Genomic DNA, 18,874 nt, shown 5'->3' on the forward strand with positions numbered 1-18,874 from the left:
CATTTCCCTTTTTCTTTTAGGGTCCAGTGTGCTTTGAAGATGTCGCTGTTCGTTTCACGGACGAGGAGTGGGCGTTGCTGGATCCTGACCAAAGGGCTCTGCATAAGGACGTCATGGAGGAGAATTGGGGGATCATGGCCTCTCTTGGTAAGCCTCCGTGTGGGATCGTCCTATCTGCCAGGAAATTCAAAAAATACCTCTATGTGACAAACCTCATATATTTTCACAGCGCCCCCTACAACACCTGGGAACCTAACACCCCCACAAGAAATAGGAGATTGCAGTTTTTTCTGTGAACAATCTTCCTCCAGTTCTGCCTCCCTCTACCACAGTTGGGCTGGTCTGAACTGCCCAGGCATCTTAAATGTCAGCTTCAGAGTTGTTAGGAAAGATAAGTAGCTTCTGTCAGGATTTCTGTTTTTGTTTTTGCTGCTGTCAGTCTTGGGTTGACCAAAGAGACAAATGATATTGGAGATGGAGGGGATTGTTGGATTCTCAAGCCTTATCAGAGGAAACTGGCCACTCTCCAGGCACCCGGCTTGAGCTCCTTGTTCACCTCCCCGTCTGCGACTCCCGGCAGGATACAGGCTAGGTCACTATCGGCGATCCTCCTCAAGCGTGAGAAGAGCACACCACTCTTCCCTCCTCCCTGCCCCCCCAGGGAGGGGAAAGAGACAGACAGAAATGTATTTACATGTCTTTATTTCTGTCCTTGCAGCAGTACAGAGAAACGCATCTGCACTCATCAGACTCCAACAGCAGAGAGATATAAACTCCACCCCTGTACTTCCAGTACAGGTCAGATGACACTCTGAGCTAACATCTGGTGCTCAGTACAGTGAATAGACTGCCCCTTTGTTTCCCCGGTACAGTCCCAAACATTCACATCCTGTTTTGCTTTCTAGCCACCTGCAGCTCGCTCTCGCATTGCTGCTTTTCCGTAACATACTCCCCCAAAAGTATCAATGTGCGTTGCGAGCAAAGCGTGATCCAGAGAAGAAAACAAACAGTTGTTATACATATAACACTCCCCTGTTGTTTCAGTTCCACCCTCGGAACTCCACACCACTGGTTTCACCAGTGTACCTCTCTGGTTGTCTGGCTTCCAAGGAATGAGTGCATCTGCATTACCTTGGCTAGCAACTCTCTGTTGTGTCTTTGTCTCTGACTTAGACACAGCTTCAACCTGTCTTGAGTTGTTAACAATAGCAACACATGCAACAGCTAAGTTAGCAAACTCTTTTGAATACCTCTTGGGTGGTACACCCTTTGTGACTCTCTCAGACCTGCGTATGAGGTGCTGATCCTCTCTGCTCACTGGTTCAGTCTCAGGACTCTTTGGAGAACCAGTTCCAATAGTAAACAGTGGTTCTTCCTCCATTTGTGAAGGCCTATCCATTATGTGAGACTTCCTCTCAATGACTGTGTCAACTGAGCTCTGTGAGTTATCACTGTCATTATCAGTACCACTGTAATCAGTAAAATCATCATCATCATCTGAATTGTCCTCTGTGGGAAATGTGTGAACAATTACTCTCTCCTGTTCAGGAGCACTCTCTAGATATTTTGTGAGAATCACCTGACCAGATTCAGACAAAATTACTCTGTAGAGACCCTTTTCATATCCCACAAAAATGCCTCTGGCATTCTTTACTCCACCTGGAGCTTCTGTTCTCACACAAGACCCAAAAACCTTAAAATAGACAACAGAAGGTTTTCTATGGAACAGCTTCTCAAAAGGAGAACTTCCCAAATCTTTTGAAACCTTTCTCAACCACGTGTGACAATAAGACATTAACGACTCTGCCCAATACTCATGTGGCAAATGTGAACTAAGCAATTGCGCATTCATCCCCTTTTGCAATTCCCTGTTCACCCTTACACAGACACCCCTGTTCCATGCTTCCGCTGAAACAGCAACCTTGTGCCTTATCCCTTTCTTCTGCAGGAACTCCTGAAAATCCTGTAAAAGAAAAATTGGCTTCTCATCTGTGAAAAGACAATCAATGTTAGCATCATGCACATTCTTAACTTTGTCACAAAACTCTTGAAACCTTTCTAAGGCTTCTTTTGGCTTCTCCAGTGTATATACCCACACATAATGAGAGAAACAATCCACACACACAAGATAATATCTTGCATTGCCTCTAGATGGTGCTAGAGGACCAATCACATCAGCATACACCCGCTGAAATGCTCTGTCGACCCTGGTCACCTTCCGGGCATCCTTGGTCACACCTGCGAGAGAAATTTCGTTAGAATCAAATGCATTACATTTCCTGTAATCACTTTGATCAAAAGACAACAAATACAGTCCATCTTTCTCTCTGGCAGAAAGATACAACTCTCCATCTTTGAAGATCCTGCAGCTTTCATCATCATAGGACAGTTTCAGTCCTTTCTTTGCAATCTGCGAAACACTCAGCAGATTGAACTTCAACTCAGGAACCAAGTACACATTGTCTATAGTCAAGTTCAGACTTTCAAGATACACAGTTCCAAACCCGGTCGCTTCCAGCTCCTGACCGTTGGCCTGCTTCACAGTGAAGCTTTGCTTCTTAAACGTCGAAAACAGACTTCTGTGTGGGGTCATGTGTTTAGTCGCTCCAGTGTCAATGACAAACGTGTTCTCCACTTCTGGTGTGGTTCCTTTCGACATCAAAGCCTTTGCAGGTTTCACCTGGGACTTGGTACGACTTTTGCCTGACGCCTCAGGCTTTGCAGAGCTCCCCTTGGCTCCTTTCTGCTCATGTGGCTTCTTACAGTTCCGCTGAAGATGCCCAGTCTGTCCACAAATGTAACATCGGACAGCGCTCAAAGCTACAGCATGCTCTCCAGTAGCAACAGCAGTGGGGGAGTCAGAACTCCGTGCCTCTCTCCCCCTGTCTTTCACATCCAGTGCAGCAAGTCGATCGTGTTCATTCAGAACAACCGCGCACACTCTCTCTGATGTGAGGTCCGCGGCCGGTAGGGAACCAAGCTGACTGGCAACCGTTTTGTAAGTCCGATTAAGGCTGTTTATAATCATGAAGCAGAAGACCTCCTCTTGTAGAGGGAAATTGCGTTCCGCCATCTGCTGGCGCAGGAACTTCATCTCCGTCAAATGCGCTTGTACATCTCCATCAGGCGCAAGCCTCAGATTGGTCAGCTTTTCAAAATGCAGCAATGCTGAAGAACCAGCATCTCTCTGATGTGTTTTACACAGCGTCTCCCAAATCTCTCTCGCGTTATCTAAATTTCGGATATGCACGAGTTGGTCATCCGAGACACACAGAATTATAGCCGTCCTGGCTTTCACATTCTGTGAATTCCAACCTGGCGTTGGTGCTGCTGGAATGGGGTTCTCAGTCACCCCCCAAATCCTCTGATTTTGTAGCAGGGCTTTCATCTTTATAGACCAAGATGAATAATTGTCATTTGTCAGGGGAGGTGGGTAAGGTAAGCCTCCCCCCTTCTTGGCATCCATTTTGAATCCAAGCCTCAGCTCTCACTCTCGAGCCTGTAAAATTCCAAGAGTCACTCTTGGTTGTTTACTGCCTTCTCTTATTTGACAGATAAACCGCAAGCTGCTTAAAAGTCCTTGCACAGAACAGTGAGATAGTCAAAACACACTCCGTCTTCCAGCCCCAGCCAGTGAGTTTCCACTCCACTGACTTCCCGTTGCTTAGCAACTTTGCATACCAGCGTTATCTAGGTATGCAAACTATTCAACTGTTTCTCTGCCAGTGCTGGTTTCAGCCAAACACAGACACTTTAGTGAACCGAAGATTGCTTCTTAACGCGTTCACTTCACAGCCATAAATTCTCCATACCTTTGGGGCTCCGTTGCTTGGCATTCACTTTGTCTCGATGCCCAGCCGTCTGTGTAGCTTCCAGCTGCACGTTGACGTTATCTTCCTTCCCTTGGTGCAGAGGATAAAGAATGACCCATCAACCTCTCATGCAGATTTTCATGGATCAGAACCACCGGTAATGCTACCAGATGTCGGATTCTCAAGCCTTATCAGAGGAAACTGGCCACTCTCCAGGCACCCGGCTTGAGCTCCTTGTTGACCTCCCCGTCTGCGACTCCCGGCAGGATACAGGCTAGGTCACTATCGGCGATCCTCCTCAAGCGTGAGAAGAACACACTACTCTTCCCTCCTCCCTGCCTCCCCCAGGGAGGGGAAAGAGACAGACAGAAATGTATTTACATGTCTTTATTTCTGTCCTTGCAGCAGTACAGAGAAACGCGTCTGCACTCATCAGACTCCAACAGCAGAGAGTTGGCTCCTTATCTCTCTCGCCCTGACCTAGCCACTGTGATCCACGCGATGGTCACCTCCAGACTGGATTATTGTAACTCGCTCTACGTGGGGCTGCCCTTGAGACTGACCCAAAAATTCCAGCGGGTGCAGAATGCCGCGGCGAGACTCCTTATGGGGTCTTCGCTGCGAGATCATATCCATCCAGTACTATACCAGCTGCACTGGCTCCCGGTGGAGTACAGTATCCCTCAAGGGCATCCTGATCAAATTTGCAGATGACACCAAACTGGGAGGGGTGACTAACACCCCAGAGGACAGGATCACACTTCAAAACGACCTTGACAGATTAGAGAACTGGGCCAAAACAAACAAGATGAATTTTAACAGGGAGAAATGTAAAGTATTGCACTTGGGCAAAAAAAATGAGAGGCACAAATACAAGATGGGGGACACCTGGCTTGAGAGCAGTACATGTGAAAAGGATCTAGGAGTCTTGGTTGACCACAAACTTGACATGAGCCAACAATGTGACGCGGCAGCTAAAAAAGCCAATGCAATTCTGGGCCTCATCAATAGGAGTATAGCATCTAGATCAAGGGAAGTAATAGTGCCACTGTATTCTGCTCTGGTCAGACCTCACCTGGAGTACTGTGTCCAGTTCTGGGCACCACAGTTCAAGAAGGACACTGACAAACTCGAACGTGTCCAGAGGAGGGCAACCAAAATGGTCAAAGGCCTGGAAACGATGCCTTATGAGGAACGGCTAAGGGAGCTGGGCATGTTTAGCCTGGAGAAGAGGAGGTTACGGGGTGATATGATAGCCATGTACAAATATATAAAAGGATGTCACATAGAGGAGGGAGAAAGGCTGTTTTCTGCTGCTCCAGAGAAGCGGACACGGAGCAATGGATCCAAACTACAAGAAAGAAGATTCCACCTAAACATTAGGAAGAACTTCCTGACAGTAAGAGCTGTTCGACAGTGGAATTTGCTGCCAAGGAGTGTGGTGGAGTCTCCTTCTTTGGAGGTCTTTAAGCAGAGGCTTGACAACCATATGTCAGGAGTGCTCTGATGGTGTTTCCTGCTTGGCAGGGGGTTGGACTCGATGGCCCTTGTGGTCTCTTCCAACTCTATGATTCTATGATTCTATGATTCTATGATTCTACAGGATCAGGTTTAAGGTGCTGGTTTTAACCTTTAAAGCCCTATACGGCCTAGGACCCTCGTACCTACGGGACCGCCTCTCCTGGTATGTCCCACAGAGAAATTTACGGTCTGCAAATAAAAACACCCTAAAGATCCCAGGCCACAGAGAGGTTAGGTTGGCCTCAACTAGAGCCAGGGCTTTCTCGGCCGCGGCTCCAATCTGGTGGAACGCTCTGTCACAAGAGACTAGGGCCCTGCGGGACCTGACATCCTTCCGCAGGGCCTGCAAGACAGAGCTGTTCCACCAGGCCTTTTGTCAGGGCGCAGCCTGACCCCCTCCTCTGGCAGTCTGCAAAAAATTTTGCTTGATGGTTGCCATTAATTTGATTTAATTAATTTTATAATGAATGTTTTAGAATGTTGGATTATTTTGATTGTTGTTAGCCGCCCTGAGCCCAGCTTCGGCTGGGGAGGGCGGGATATAAATAAAATTTATTTTTATTATTATTATATAAACTCCACCCCTGTACTTCCAGTACAGGTCAGATGACACTCTGAGCTAACATCCGGTGCTCAGTACAGTGAATAGACTGCCCCTGTTTTGCTTTCCAGCCACCTGCAGCTCACTCTCACATTGCTGCTTTTCCGTGACAGGGATGCCATGACTGGGCCAAACAACATCTGCCCCAGAGAAGAGCCTGTTGGGATTCGCAGGATACTGAGTAAGTCTGCAGGCTTCAACAGGCTGATGCAATACTCTGTGAAGTGCTGGGTCAGAGTGACTCAGCAGGAATGTGATTAATGTGATTGGCTATCACCTCTTTTAAAAAGGAAAGCCTGTTTAACAGTTAAGTGTGGTTGTTGTGCTGTGGTGGAGAGTATTCATTTGCCTTAAGGTGCAGGTACTCTGTATGGACTGTTTTTGTAAATACCTGTATATAGCTCACATTAAAAAGACTGCACTGAAAAGAAACCTGGGACTCTGAGCGTTTCTGCTAAAAGCGCTGCGAGGAATTCACGACAGAGCCAGACTGATTGAATCTCAGGTAGTACTAGCAGTGATAATAATAATAGCAATAATAATAATTTTTAATTATACCCTGACCATCTGGCTGGGTTGCTCCAGCCAATCTGGGAAGCTTCCAACACATATACAGTGCTACCTCTGGTTGCGAATGGGATCCGTTCCGGAGGTCCGGCCAGATCCCGAGGTTTTCGCAACCCGAGGATCACTGCGCATGGATTTGCCGCTTTCATAAGCTGATATTTACGTAACCCGAGGTGCTACTGTATAAACATGAAACAGTAAGTTGGGGGGGAATTGTCATCGCGCCACTCCTTGGTGTGTGGAGTGCCTCAGGGTGCGATACACTCCCTGATGCCTTTTAACATCTTTATGCGCCCCCTCGCCCAGATTGTCTGGAGTTTTGGGCTGGGTTGCCATCAGTATGCCGATGACACCCAACTCTATCTGTTGATGGATGGCCATCCTGACTCGGCCCCAGACACACTGACCAGATGTCTGGAAGCTGTGGCTGGATGGTTATGTGGGAGCCAGTTGAAGTTAAATCCTTTGAAGACAGAGGTCCTCTGGCTGGGACGGGACGATATGGGATTGAGGGGGCAACTCCCATCTCTTGCGGGGGCGCAATTAGTGCTAGCACCGTCCGTTAAGAGTTTGGGTGTATTCTTCGATACCTCCCTCTCTATGGAGGCGCAGATTACAGCTATAACAAAGGCGGCATTTTTTCATCTCCGCCAAGTTAAGCAGTTGTTCCCTTATCTCTCTCACCCTGACCTAGCCACTGTGATCCACGCGATGGTCACCTCCAGACTGCATTACTGTAACTCGCTCTACGTGGGGCTGCCCTTGAGACTGACCCAGGCACTCCAGCGGGCGCAGAATGCCGCGGCGAGACTCCTTATGGGGTCTTTGCTGCGAGATCACATTCATCTGGTACTATACCAGCTGCACTGGCTCCCGGTGGAGTACAGGATCAGGTTTAAGGTGCTGGTTTTAACCTTTAAATCCCTATACGGCCTAGGACCCTCGTACCTACGGGACCGCCTCTCCTGGTATGCCCCACAGAGAAACCTACGGTCTGCAAATAATAACATCCTGAAGGTCCCAGGCCACAGAGAGGTTAGGCTGGCCTCAACTAGAGCCAGGGCTTTCTTGGCTGCGGCTCCAATCTGGTGGAACACTCTGTCACAAGAGACTAGGGCCCTGCGGGACCTGACATCTTTCCGCAGGACCGGCAAGACAGAGTTGTTCCACCAGGCTTTGGGTCAGGGCGCAGCCTGACCCCCTCCTCTGGCAACCTGCACAGAATTTTGCTTAACGGTTGCCATCAATTTGATTTTAATTAATTTTTATAATGAAATGTTTTTAGAATGTTGGATAATTTGATTGTTTGATTATTTGATTGTTGTTAGCCGCCCTGAGCCTGGCTTCGGCTGGGGAGGGCGGGATAAAAATAAAATTTAATTTTTATTTATACCCTGGCCATCTGGTTGGGTTGCCCCAGCCAATCTGGGAAGCTTTCAACACATATACAGTCGTACTTCTGGTTGCGAATGGGATCCATTCCGGAGGTCCGGCCAGATAACGAGGTTTTCGCAACCTGAGGATCACTGTTCTGCGCATGCGCATGGATTTGTCGCTTTCATAAGCTAAAGTTGATATAACCTGAGGGTTACGTAACACGAGGTGCTACTGTAAAACATGAAACAGTAATAATATCAAACAATCTAATCCAATGCAAAAAGTACAAAAATTTTACAAAAAGTACAAATTTTTTTAAATGAGTAACTTACTTCTAACAAAGCAACATTCAACCAGTGATTAAAATCCAGTAATAAATACATTGGTTTATTACAAATAAAGGTAATGAAGACTGCCTTCTTTACAACAAATTTAATGAGCATTATTCCCTAACTGGGGGCTCCATTTGTTCCTGAGGCTCTAATCCCTTTTTCTCTCCATTGCAGATTGTGATGAATTGGAAATCAAGAACAAAAGTGACCACAACACAATCTGCAGAGTGGAGAAGGCACGTAAAAATTTGGAATGTGGAAAGAGCTGCAGTCAGAGCTCCCATTCCAGTTCCCATCAACGAAATCTCATTGGAAAGAAACCCTATCGGTGCATGGAATGTGGAAAGATATTCAGTATGAGCTCCTCTCTCACTTCCCATCAAAGAATTCATACAGGGGAGAAACCCTATCAGTGTGTGGAATGTGGAAAGAGCTTCAGTAGAAGCTCCGATCTCACTAAACATCAAATAATTCATACAGTGGAGAAATGCTTTGAATGTGGAAAGAGCTTCAGTCAGAGCTCCAATCTCACTTCCCATCAAAGAATTCATACAGGGGAGAAACCCTATCAGTGCGTGGAATGTGGAAAGAGTTTCAGCCAGAGAGGCCATCTGAATACCCATCAAAGAATTCATACAAGGGAGAATCACGGAATTGTAGAATTTTCGAGCTTGAAGTGATCCCTGTTGCAATCTATTCCACCCATGTGATGCAGGAATAGCAAGTAAAGCATCCGTGAAAGATGACCATCTAATTTCATTTGAAAACCTCAAAAAATGGAAATTCCAGCACCAAGGGAGTTCTATCCACAAACACATCTTGCTGTCAAAACGTTCTTCTGCATGTTTAGTCAGTCTTTTTTTTTAAACAAACAAACAAACACTTGAAGGCATTGGTTTGTGTCCTACCCTGTGGAGCAGGCGTCCTATTGGGAAGACCCAGTTCTCTGAGCGCATGTTCTGGAAGTTGGGCAATAGGGGCAGTACAGGATTCCTTTTGGTGTACCGACCTCCCCACTGCACCAAGGATTCCCTGCCCGAGCTGCTCCAGGTCGTGGCGGATTTTCTCCTGGAGACACCTAGTTTGGTTGTCCTAGGGGATTTTAACATCCACACCGACACGACCTTACAAGGGGCCGCTTGGGACTTCGTGGAAAGCATGGCCTCCATAGGTCTGTCCCCGAATATGTTTGGCCCAACTCATAGTCACGGACATGCCTTAGACCTGGTGTTCACCTCTATGGATGATGGTGATCTGACACTAAGTAAAAGCGAAACTAAAAAATTGCCATGGTCAGATCACTTCCTGGTGAAGAAGAAGAAGAAGAAGAGTTTGGATTTGATATCCCGCCTTTCACTCCCTTTAAGGAGTCTCAAAGCGGCTAACATTCTCCTTTCCCTTCCTCCCCCACAACAAACACTCTGTGAGGTGAGTGGGGCTGAGAGACTTCACAGAAGTGTGACTGGCCCAAGGTCACCCAGCAGCTGCATGTGGAGGAGCGGAGACACGAACCCGGTTTCCCAGATTACGTGACTACCGCTCTTAACCACTACACCACACTGGCTCTCAACTGGTGCAACTGGACTTCTCCGTGAACCTTCCCCTCTGCAGGGAGGTGGGACCGATTCAGATGGTCCGCCCCTTAATGGATCCAAATGGTTTCCAGAGAGCGGTAGGGGATGTTTTATCCCATGTTGATGGCCTTTCAGCTGATTCCTGGTGGCCCGCTGAAATGTGGAGTTAACCAGGGCTATTGACTGTTTAGCTCCGAAGCGCCCTCTCCGATTGCATGGATCCCGAATAGCCCCGTGGTTTTCCACGGATCGGAGGGCAATGAAACAATTGCTGAGACGGCTAGAGCGCCGGTGGCGGATAACCCATTCTGAATCTGAGCGGACATGGGCTAGAGCTCAATGTCGAGCCTACCAAGTGCTGATAGTGACGGAAAGAAGACTTTCTTCACTGCCTCTATTACATCTGTGGAAAACAGCAGCAGGAGACTCTTTCAGGTGGTTCAAAATTTAGCAGAACCACCTGCTCCATTAGGGCCCAGTAGCCCAGTACAGGCCACATGATCGCGTGCAATGATTTTGCAAAGTTTTTTTGCAGACAAAGTCACTCCAATTCGAGAAGACGTAGACTCCACCGTGGAAGCAGAGCGCGAGAGTGCTAGAGTCCTGTCTATTCAAGTTGTGTGGGATCAATTCCAATCTTTTACCCCCGAGGATGTGGACAGGCTGCTTGGACGAGTGAAACCAACCACTTGTCTCCTTGATCCTTGTCCATCCTGGCTCATGAAAGCTAGCCGGGAAGGACTGGGCAATGGGCTTCGTGGGGTGGTGAATGCTTCCCTCTGTGAGGGAGCTTTCCCAGACCCATCTTTAGATACGGGCACGATGGCCAAGTATCGCCCAGTCTCAAATCTTCCATTCTTGGGCAAGGTGATTGAGCGAGTGGTTGCTGAACAACTCGAGGGCTACCTTTGAAGTTCTACCCAGACACTGAGGTCCAGCACCGAGGGCCTTCTGGAGGTTACCTCACTGCGAGAAGCTAAGTTACAAGGGACCAGCAAGAGGGCCTTCTCAGTAGTGGTGCCCTCCCTGTGGAACGCCCTCCCACCAGATGTCAAAGAGAACAATAACTACCAGACTTTTAGAAGGCATTTGAAGGCAGCCCTGTTTAGGGAAGCTTTTAATTTTTGATGTATTAGTATTTTAATATTTTATTTGAAGCCGCCCAGAGGGGCTGGGGAAGCCCAGCCAGATGGGCGAGGTATAAATAATAAATATTAATAATAATTATCATTTTATTTTCTTTCTCCTGTAGTAACCTTTGTTATCTATCATTTGAGAACCACAATATTGTTCTCCTTTTGCTCTTCTTTCATTTTTATCACAGTCTTTGAACTCTAATATTTTGAAGGAGCGAGGTTTTAATTTCATGAAGTGAGGCAGCTCACCCTCTATTAACAGTCGTAGCTGAGATAGGAAGACCATGTTGAGGGTCTGGAGAGAGTGTTCAGACGGGAGTTAATCTGGAAGGAGAAGCTGTGGGAAGACTCTTCTTCTGGGGTCTCCTTCCATTTGGGAGGGGAGAGATTTTCTAGGAAAAGGAGATTTCTGAGTCAGTAAAAAGGACTCAGATGATCCCCTGGGTCTGGCATCCAAAGGAAAATACCTCGGGAGTGGGACTGCTAAGAGAGAGGGGAACCGAGGAAAAGTGGCCCCTCGCTCACAGACCAAAGTATGAAGCCATGAAGGAAGCTGGGCTGTCCTGTCATAACTAAGGAAGGGAATGAGAGAGAAGCAGCAGGAACAGAGTTCAGCCTTTTAGCATTTATTCTGGATACCTGAAGTGTAACAACTGATTATGAGAGGAGGGAGTTTAAGAGAAGCTGTGCCTGTACAGTGGTACCTCGGGTTAAGTACTTAATTTGTTCTGGAGGTCTGTTCTTAACCGGAAACTGTTCTTAACCTGAAGCACCACTTTAGCAAATGGGGCTGCCGGAGCATGATTTCTGTTCTCATCCTAAAGCAAAGTTCTTAAGTCACATTTGTGACTTGTCCCCACAAAACACTTTGTGATTGCCTTCGCTGGGAAACAGGGAAATGTAAATATCTATTTTGTTACACTCCATGTGTGTTTAGTGGAGGGCAAGGAGAACAATGGGGCAGGGTCTTCAAGAAAGACCAAGCCTACTGGCTGATGTTTTGCTCTGGTATTCCTGGCTGGTGACCTTGTTTTTTGTCCAAGGGAACCCTCAAATTTCTCCATTAACAAAACGTACCCAAAGCTTTCAAAATGTGCCCTTTCCTGCATTTTGCAGCTCAGCAATGTATAGTCCCAGGAGAGGCAGGAACAGCGTGTCTTCCTGTTCCTCCCTCAGCTGAGACCTGCCTGGATGGAGACCTGGGAGCCACCTCTCAATATCTGGAGGGCTGACCCATGGAAGAGGGAGCCAGCTTGTTTTCTCCTGCCCTAGAGGGGAGCACCCAGAAGAAGGGACCCAGAGGACCAGAAAGCAGTTTCTTCTGACGGGAAGAGCAGCAGAATCCCTTGGGAGATGGCGGACTCTCCTTCCTTGGAGGTTTTTCAGCAGAGGTTGGATGCTTTGGCTGAGATTCCTGCCTTGCAGGGGGGCTGGAATCGATGACCCTTAGGGCTCCCTCCCATTCTAGGATGAGGTTCCTTGCTTCCTGCAAACCCCTTTTCCCTGCAACCTCTTCCTCCAGTTTCTGGCCAAGGGAGGGAGCGGATCACAGACCAACCAAGAGCGTCCCCTCAAAATGAGCATCTCTGGGATTGTGCAATGCAGGAGAGAAAAGGCAGAGAGGACTGAGCAGGGTGGACTCGGCTTTGCAAGGGTTAAAGGGAACCGAGCTGCATTCCTAGAGAGGACAGGAAGTAAAGGGGGGGCAGGTCCTCCAGAGGAAAAGCCCCTCCCTCCCCTTCCTGCAAGCGGGGGGGGGGGCGGGGGCGGGGTTGATTTCTGCTATTGCAAATGCTTCCACGGGGATCTGGTGAGTCTCCTCTCCCCCCCCCCCCGAGGGTGCAGTGGGGAGAAGGTGGGGGTCCCATGGATGCTCCAAAACCTCTTATTTTGTTTCCCTTCTTTCTTTCTGCTTCTACCGCCCCCTTATTGGCAGAGGAGGCCAGCCAAGCAGATCAAGCCAAGCTTTATGAGGAGCTGGGTATGTTTAGTTGGAGAGGAGGAGACAGAGAGGAGATCGGAGAGCCATGTCACCTGGGGGTAGGATTCCAACCAATGGCTTCAAGCTACAAGAATGGAGATTCGGACTCAACACACCTAGTCATTTTTCACGAGGCACCAATGACTCCCTTGTCAATCAGTTCTGATTTCATGCATCGACTGGAAGGAAGGAGCAACCAGGCTGAGTCCCCTCGCATAAATCATAGAATCATAGAATCATAGAATCATAGAGTTGGAAGAGACCACAAGGGCCATCGAGTCCAACCCCCTGCCAAGCAGGAAACACCATCAGAGCACTCCTGACATATGGTTGTCAAGCCTCTGCTTAAAGACCTCCAAAGAAGGAGACACCACCACACTCCTTTGCAGCAAATTCCACTGTCAAACAGCTCTTACTGTCAGGAAGTTCTTCCTAATGTTTAGGTGGAATCTTCTTTCTTGTAGTTTGGATCCATTGCTCCGTGTCCGCTTCTCTGGAGCAGCAGAAAACAACCTTTCTCCCTCCTCTATGTGACATCCTTTTATATATTTGAACATGGCTATCATATCACCCCTTAACCTCCTCTTCTCCAGGCTAAACATGCCCAGCTCCCTTAGCCGTTCCTCATAAGGCATCGTTTCCAGGCCTTTGATCATTTTGGTTGCCCTCCTCTGGACACGTACCAGTTTGTCAGTGTCCTTCTTGAATTGTGGTGCCCAGAACTGGACACAGTACTCCAGGTGAGGTCTGACCAGAGCAGAATACAGTGGCACTATTACTTCCCTTGATCTAGATGCTATACTCCTATTGATGCAGCCCAGAATTGCATTGGCTTTTTTAGCTGCTGCGTCACACTGTTGGCTCATGTCAAGTTTGTGGTCAACCAAGACTCCTAGATCCTTTTCACATGTACTGCTCTCAAGCCAGGTGTCCCCCATTTTGTATTTGTGCCTCTCATTTTTTTTTGCCCAAGTGCAATACTTTACATTTCTCCCTGTTAAAATTCATCTTGTTTGTTTTGGCCCAGTTCTCTAAACTGTCAAGGTCGTTTTGAAGTGTGATCCTGTCCTCTGGGGTGTTAGCCACCCCTCCCAGTTTGGTGTCATCTGCAAATTTGATCAGGATGCCCTTGAGTCCATCATCCAAGTCGTTGATAAAGATGTTGAATAAGACCGGGCCCAAGACAGAACCCTGTGGCACCCCACTAGTCACTCTTCTCCATGATGAAGAGGAACCATTGATGAACACCCTTTGGGTTCTGTCAGTCAGCCAGTTACAAATCCACTGAGTGGTAGCATAGTCAAGACCGGACACTGAGTGGTAGCATAGTCAAGACCAAATCTCTTCGCTTGCCTCCAGAATTCCACAATCTCCCTTCTAGAGGCCTAAAACTCCATGTCCTCCTCCTCCTCCTCCTCCTTTTTAGAATGATAGCTCAGAATCTGGGCTGTGGTGCAGTCCTACCCTGGTTCCCAGCAAGACTCATCCATGCTTGCTCAGGAAACCTTTTTCTTCTCCTGATATTGTACAACTTTTGTAACAGAACAATGTAATTGCTTTGTAGGATTTGCTAGAGCTTCTCATTCAGACAGACAGAACTTGGCAGAAGACCAAAAGGTTCCTTCCCATCTCTCAGAGGCTTCCTGAGAGCACAAATGGATGAGCGAGACTCAGCTGGCCCCAGAGCAGGAAGAGGCCATGCCATCCAAACTGGGAGCAGTGGGGGATTCTGGGAAAACTCTGTGCAGAAGATCCTGGGTGAGGGGGATACCCACCGCTCAGAGGTGCAGAGCCAGCAGTTGAGGCAGCTCTGCTGCCAGGAGGCCAAAGGACCCCGAGAGGTTTGCAGCCAACTCTACCACCTTTGCCATCAGTGGCTGAAGCCCGAAAGGCACACGAAAGCTGAGATGCTGGACCTGGTGATCTTGGAGCAGTTCCTGGCTGTCCTTCCACTGGAGATGGAGAGCTGGGTGAGGGACTGTGGAGCGGAGACCAGTTCCCAGGCGGTGGCCCTGGCTGAAGGTTTCCTCCTGAGTCAGGCAGAGGACAGAAAGCAGGTGAGAGAGACTTTCCTCTGGATACTCCCAAGGGGCTCCAAACAGGACAGAGAACATCCAAAATTGGTCTGCTGATGGCCCATCCTTTTTCTGGGAATGAGATCTAACACCCTTAAAGTATCTGTCTTTGTCGTTCTCTTTCTTATATTTCTCACCATTCATTTACTGTTTTGAATCCTTGTTGTTCTTTCAGAAAAGGGATCATTTTGGAGAAATGGACCTGGATTCCTGTGAGGCAGATGAAAGAATGAAGCCAACAAGACCTCCATATTTATCTTTTCATGGGGGCAGAAGGGAAGCAGCGGCTGTGGAACCAGATCAGGTCAGGGGAAGCTGCCTTGTGGGGACAGAGGCTGAGGGATGAAGCAATGTCATGGACTGGTTGGGCACAGAGGAATGGTGGGAGGAAACAGCCGGGGAACCAGGAAGGGAAGATGGCTGAGAGACGAAGGAGTGGAAGTGGAGGAAGGATGAGTGGTCAGAGGGGCAAGAGGGAGAAGCCTGGGAAGAGGAGGTGTCAGAGGCTGAAGGGGAAACAGGGCTTAGTGAGCTGGGAGACTCTGTGGCAGAATGCAGTCCAGAATCAGAGGCAGAAGAGGAAGGAGGCGAGTGGGAGGAGGAAGGTCGAGAGAAAGAGGTGAGTCCGGAGAAGGAGGAGCCACCGGGGGCTCCCTCTCCTTCTGCCAGAAGCAACACTCCCTGCTTGTCTCTCAGAGCCAGGAAACGTCTGACAACGGAGGAGCAAAGGCAGGCTGCACACTGGCGCACTGTTCAATCGCTTGCCAGAAACCCCAGAGAGGAGGGGACTTGGAAAGCTGTGGGGAGCCGGGAGCCTTCACTCTCGGCAACTGGTTTAGTTGAGGAAGACGCTAAGGGAATGAGTTGTTCTCATGAGGCCTGAAACTCAGCCAAGTCTGTGAATATTGTGTTCTTGCTGATAAAGAGTAAACTCCAGCTGTGAACTGTGGGATTTCCTACCCGTATAACTCTGTGACACCAGCCTTCTGAATGTCGTCTGTAGGATTCATCTGTAGTTTCAGTTTTCATGGAATCCTAGAGTTGAAAGGGACCCAAAGGGTCATCAAGTCCAACCCCCTGCACTGCAGGAATCTCAGCAAGATCATCCAAGACAGATGGCCATTCAAACTAGGCTTCTTGTATTTCTATATTCATCACTGAATGCTAAAATAGGCTTCTAAGCATTGGACAGGTGAGAACAAATAGTGGCATGGATTCACCTAACCAGTGCCATCCGCTGCAAAATGGGGCCTGCCTCCCACTCCTCCCCCTCTCCATGCCCCCATGAACCCCTTGAATTTGGCTCTAGGGCATTGGGAGGGAACCTCCCCAGAACAACTCATGAGGAGAGGAGAAAGTGGATCCTTCCATCGAGGAAACTGGAATGCTTGCGTAGGCAGAATGACTTGAAAACCACAAGGTAGAGTACCAACTATTTGCACAAAGATGAATACCCATAGTTAAAATGCAGAATAAAAGAATTCAATTAAAGCGTTAAAATAGGTGCCCATAATTAAAACATGCACAAAGCAATCCTAGTGAAATAACAGCATGGTTCGGAGCCAAACAGTATAAATGGAGAGCATTTGCAGATGACTTAGTATTGACGTTACAGGAGCCAGAATCTAGTACTAAAAGGGTTTTAGAATTAATTCAAGAATTTGGTCAAGTGGCAGGATTTAAACTGAACAAGCTAAAAACTAAGGTTTTAGAGAAAAAATTAGCACTGATTGAAAGAGAGAGGTTTCAGAATGAGACAGGCCTGACAGTGGTTAAGAAAGTGAAATACCTGGGGATTAATATGACAGCCAAAAATGGGAACTTATTTAAAGATAATTATGAAAAATGTTGGACGGAAGTGAAAAAAGATTTAGAATTCTGGTCAAATTTGAAGCTTTCACTGTTGGGCTGAATTGCTGTGATAAAAATGAATGTATTGCCGAGAATGTTGTTTTTATTTCAGACATTGCAAATTGTGAACACGATGGATTGTTTTAAGAAGTGGCAGAGAGATATCTCTAGATTTGTCTGGCAGGGCAAGAAGCCCAGAATAAAATTTAAGATATTAACTGATGCAAAGGAAAGGGGTGGATTTGCCCTGCCAGACTTTAAACTTTATTATGAATCAGCAGCTTTTTGCTGGTTGAAAGAATGGCTACTTCTTGAAAATGCAGACATTTTGGATTTAGAAGGTTTTAACAACGTATTTGGATGGCATGCATATTTATGGTATGATAAGGTCCAAGCACATAAAGCATTTAAAAATAATATTGTCAGGAGAGCATTATTTAATGTTTGGATAAGATACAAGGATTTATTGGAAAACAAAACCCCAAGGTGGTTGTCACCGATGGAAGCGAAAGCTCTGAAAAGGCTCAATATGGAGGCCAAATGGTCGAAATATTGGGAAATTTTGGAACAAGAAGGAGACAAATTGAAATTGCAGAGTTTCGAGAAATTAAAAAACAAAGTGAGAGATTGGCTTCATTATTATCAGATAATGGAGGCATATAATTTGGACAAGAAACTCGGCTTCCAGGTGGAAAAATCAAAACTAGAAACAGACTGTTAGAACCCAAAACTAAGAATTTGTCAAGAATGTATAACTTGCTGTTGAAATGGAATACTCAGGATGAAACGGTGAAATCTGCTATGATTAAATGGGCACAAGATGTTGGACATAATATTATGTTTGCTGACTGGGAACAGTTATGGACCACAGGTATGAAGTTTATGGCATGTAATGCCCTAAGAGAGAATATTATGAAAATGATATACAGGTGGTACATGACCCCAGTCAAGCTTGCAAAAATCTATCATTTGCCCGATAAGAAATGCTGGAAATGTAAAGAAACTGAAGGTACATTCTTTCACCTTTGGTGGACGTGCGCAAGAATTAAGGCTTTCTGGGAAATGATATATAATGAACTGAAAAAGGTATTTAAATATACCTTCTTGAAGAAACCAGAGGCCTTTCTCCTAGGCATAGTCGGCCAATTGGTGCCAAAGAAGGACAGAACTTTTTTTATGTATGCTACAACAGCAGCAAGAATATTCATTGCAAAGTATTGGAAGACACAAGATTTACCCACTTTGGAAGAATGGCAGATGAAGCTGATGGACTATATGGAACTGGCAGAAATGACTGGCAGAATCCGAGACCAGGGAGAAGAGTCGGTGGAAGAAGATTGGAAGAAATTCAAAGATTATCTACAGAAATACTGTAAAATTAATGAATGTTAGAATGATGTTGGATAGTAATTAAGTGGTTTCCAGCTGTAATGCTCTAAGGGAATATGAAAAAAGGGTTATAAATAGGTAAAAATCTAATGCTATTACTTTTAAGATCAAGGATTAGGATAATTAAAGAGGGTAAGGATTTGCTGAACCAACAGATTGAAGTGGAATACAAAAAAGGGAGGTAGGAGGAGGTCCGGGAAACAAGCTAAAGGAAAATAAGTTATGGAAAATCTGTGTGTTTTTAACTATTTTTATTTTGTATTTTTGTTATTTTTTCATTTTTATTGTAATCTTTTAAAATTTTTAATAAATATCTTATGAAATAACACAGCATAATAAGCGGAATAACAAGAAGGAAACAACAGAGCATTGTGTAGAAGATCATATTTCTGCTGTCTCAGAGGAGGACATTTCCCTTTTTCTTTTAGGGTCCAGTGTGCTTTGAAGATGTCGCTGTTCGTTTCATGGACGAGGAGTGGGAGTTGCTGGATCCTAACCAGAGAGCTCTGCATAAGGACGTCATGGAGGAGAATTGGGGGATCGTGGCCTCTCTTGGTAAGCCTTCGTGTGGGATCGTCCTATCTGCCTGGAAATTCAAAAAATACCTCTATGTGACAAACCTCATATATTTTCACAGCGCCCCCTACAACACCTGGAA

The 18,874-nt window shown here is 46.7% G+C and overlaps 3 protein-coding genes across 10 annotated transcripts in view; 2 read left to right on the forward strand and 1 right to left on the reverse strand.

Annotated features, from left to right (window-relative positions):
* The window catches only part of LOC114589664 (uncharacterized), a 999,511-nt gene that overhangs the window by 820,615 nt on the left and 160,022 nt on the right, over window positions 1-18,874 (reverse strand). The gene's annotated exons all lie outside the window — the stretch shown is intronic.
* The window catches only part of LOC114589671 (uncharacterized), a 184,200-nt gene that overhangs the window by 147,736 nt on the left and 17,590 nt on the right, over window positions 1-18,874 (forward strand). For 6 of the 7 annotated variants that reach the window (XM_077927937.1, XM_077927933.1, XM_077927935.1 and 3 more), the window contains one exon: window positions 18,645-18,771. The exons of the other annotated variant lie outside the window; for it this stretch is intronic. In XM_077927937.1, coding sequence (XP_077784063.1) covers window positions 18,645-18,771 — 127 coding nt within the window. The remainder of the gene's footprint in view (window positions 1-18,644; window positions 18,772-18,874) is intronic. 7 annotated transcript variants of the gene reach the window in all.
* Window positions 1-18,874, forward strand: part of LOC114595136 (uncharacterized) — a 130,419-nt gene that overhangs the window by 7,730 nt on the left and 103,815 nt on the right. The window contains exon 1 of one of the 2 annotated variants that reach the window (XM_077927908.1): window positions 14,488-14,958. The exons of the other annotated variant lie outside the window; for it this stretch is intronic. Within the exon in view, the coding sequence (XP_077784034.1) occupies window positions 14,557-14,958 (402 nt within the window). The 5' untranslated portion in view covers window positions 14,488-14,556. Of the gene's footprint in view, window positions 1-14,487; window positions 14,959-18,874 lie in introns of those variants that run through there. 2 annotated transcript variants of the gene reach the window in all.

The sequence above is a fragment of the Podarcis muralis genome, chromosome 4, assembly GCF_964188315.1.
Source record: "Podarcis muralis chromosome 4, rPodMur119.hap1.1, whole genome shotgun sequence".
In the NCBI taxonomy this organism is placed as follows: Eukaryota; Metazoa; Chordata; class Lepidosauria; order Squamata; family Lacertidae; genus Podarcis; species Podarcis muralis.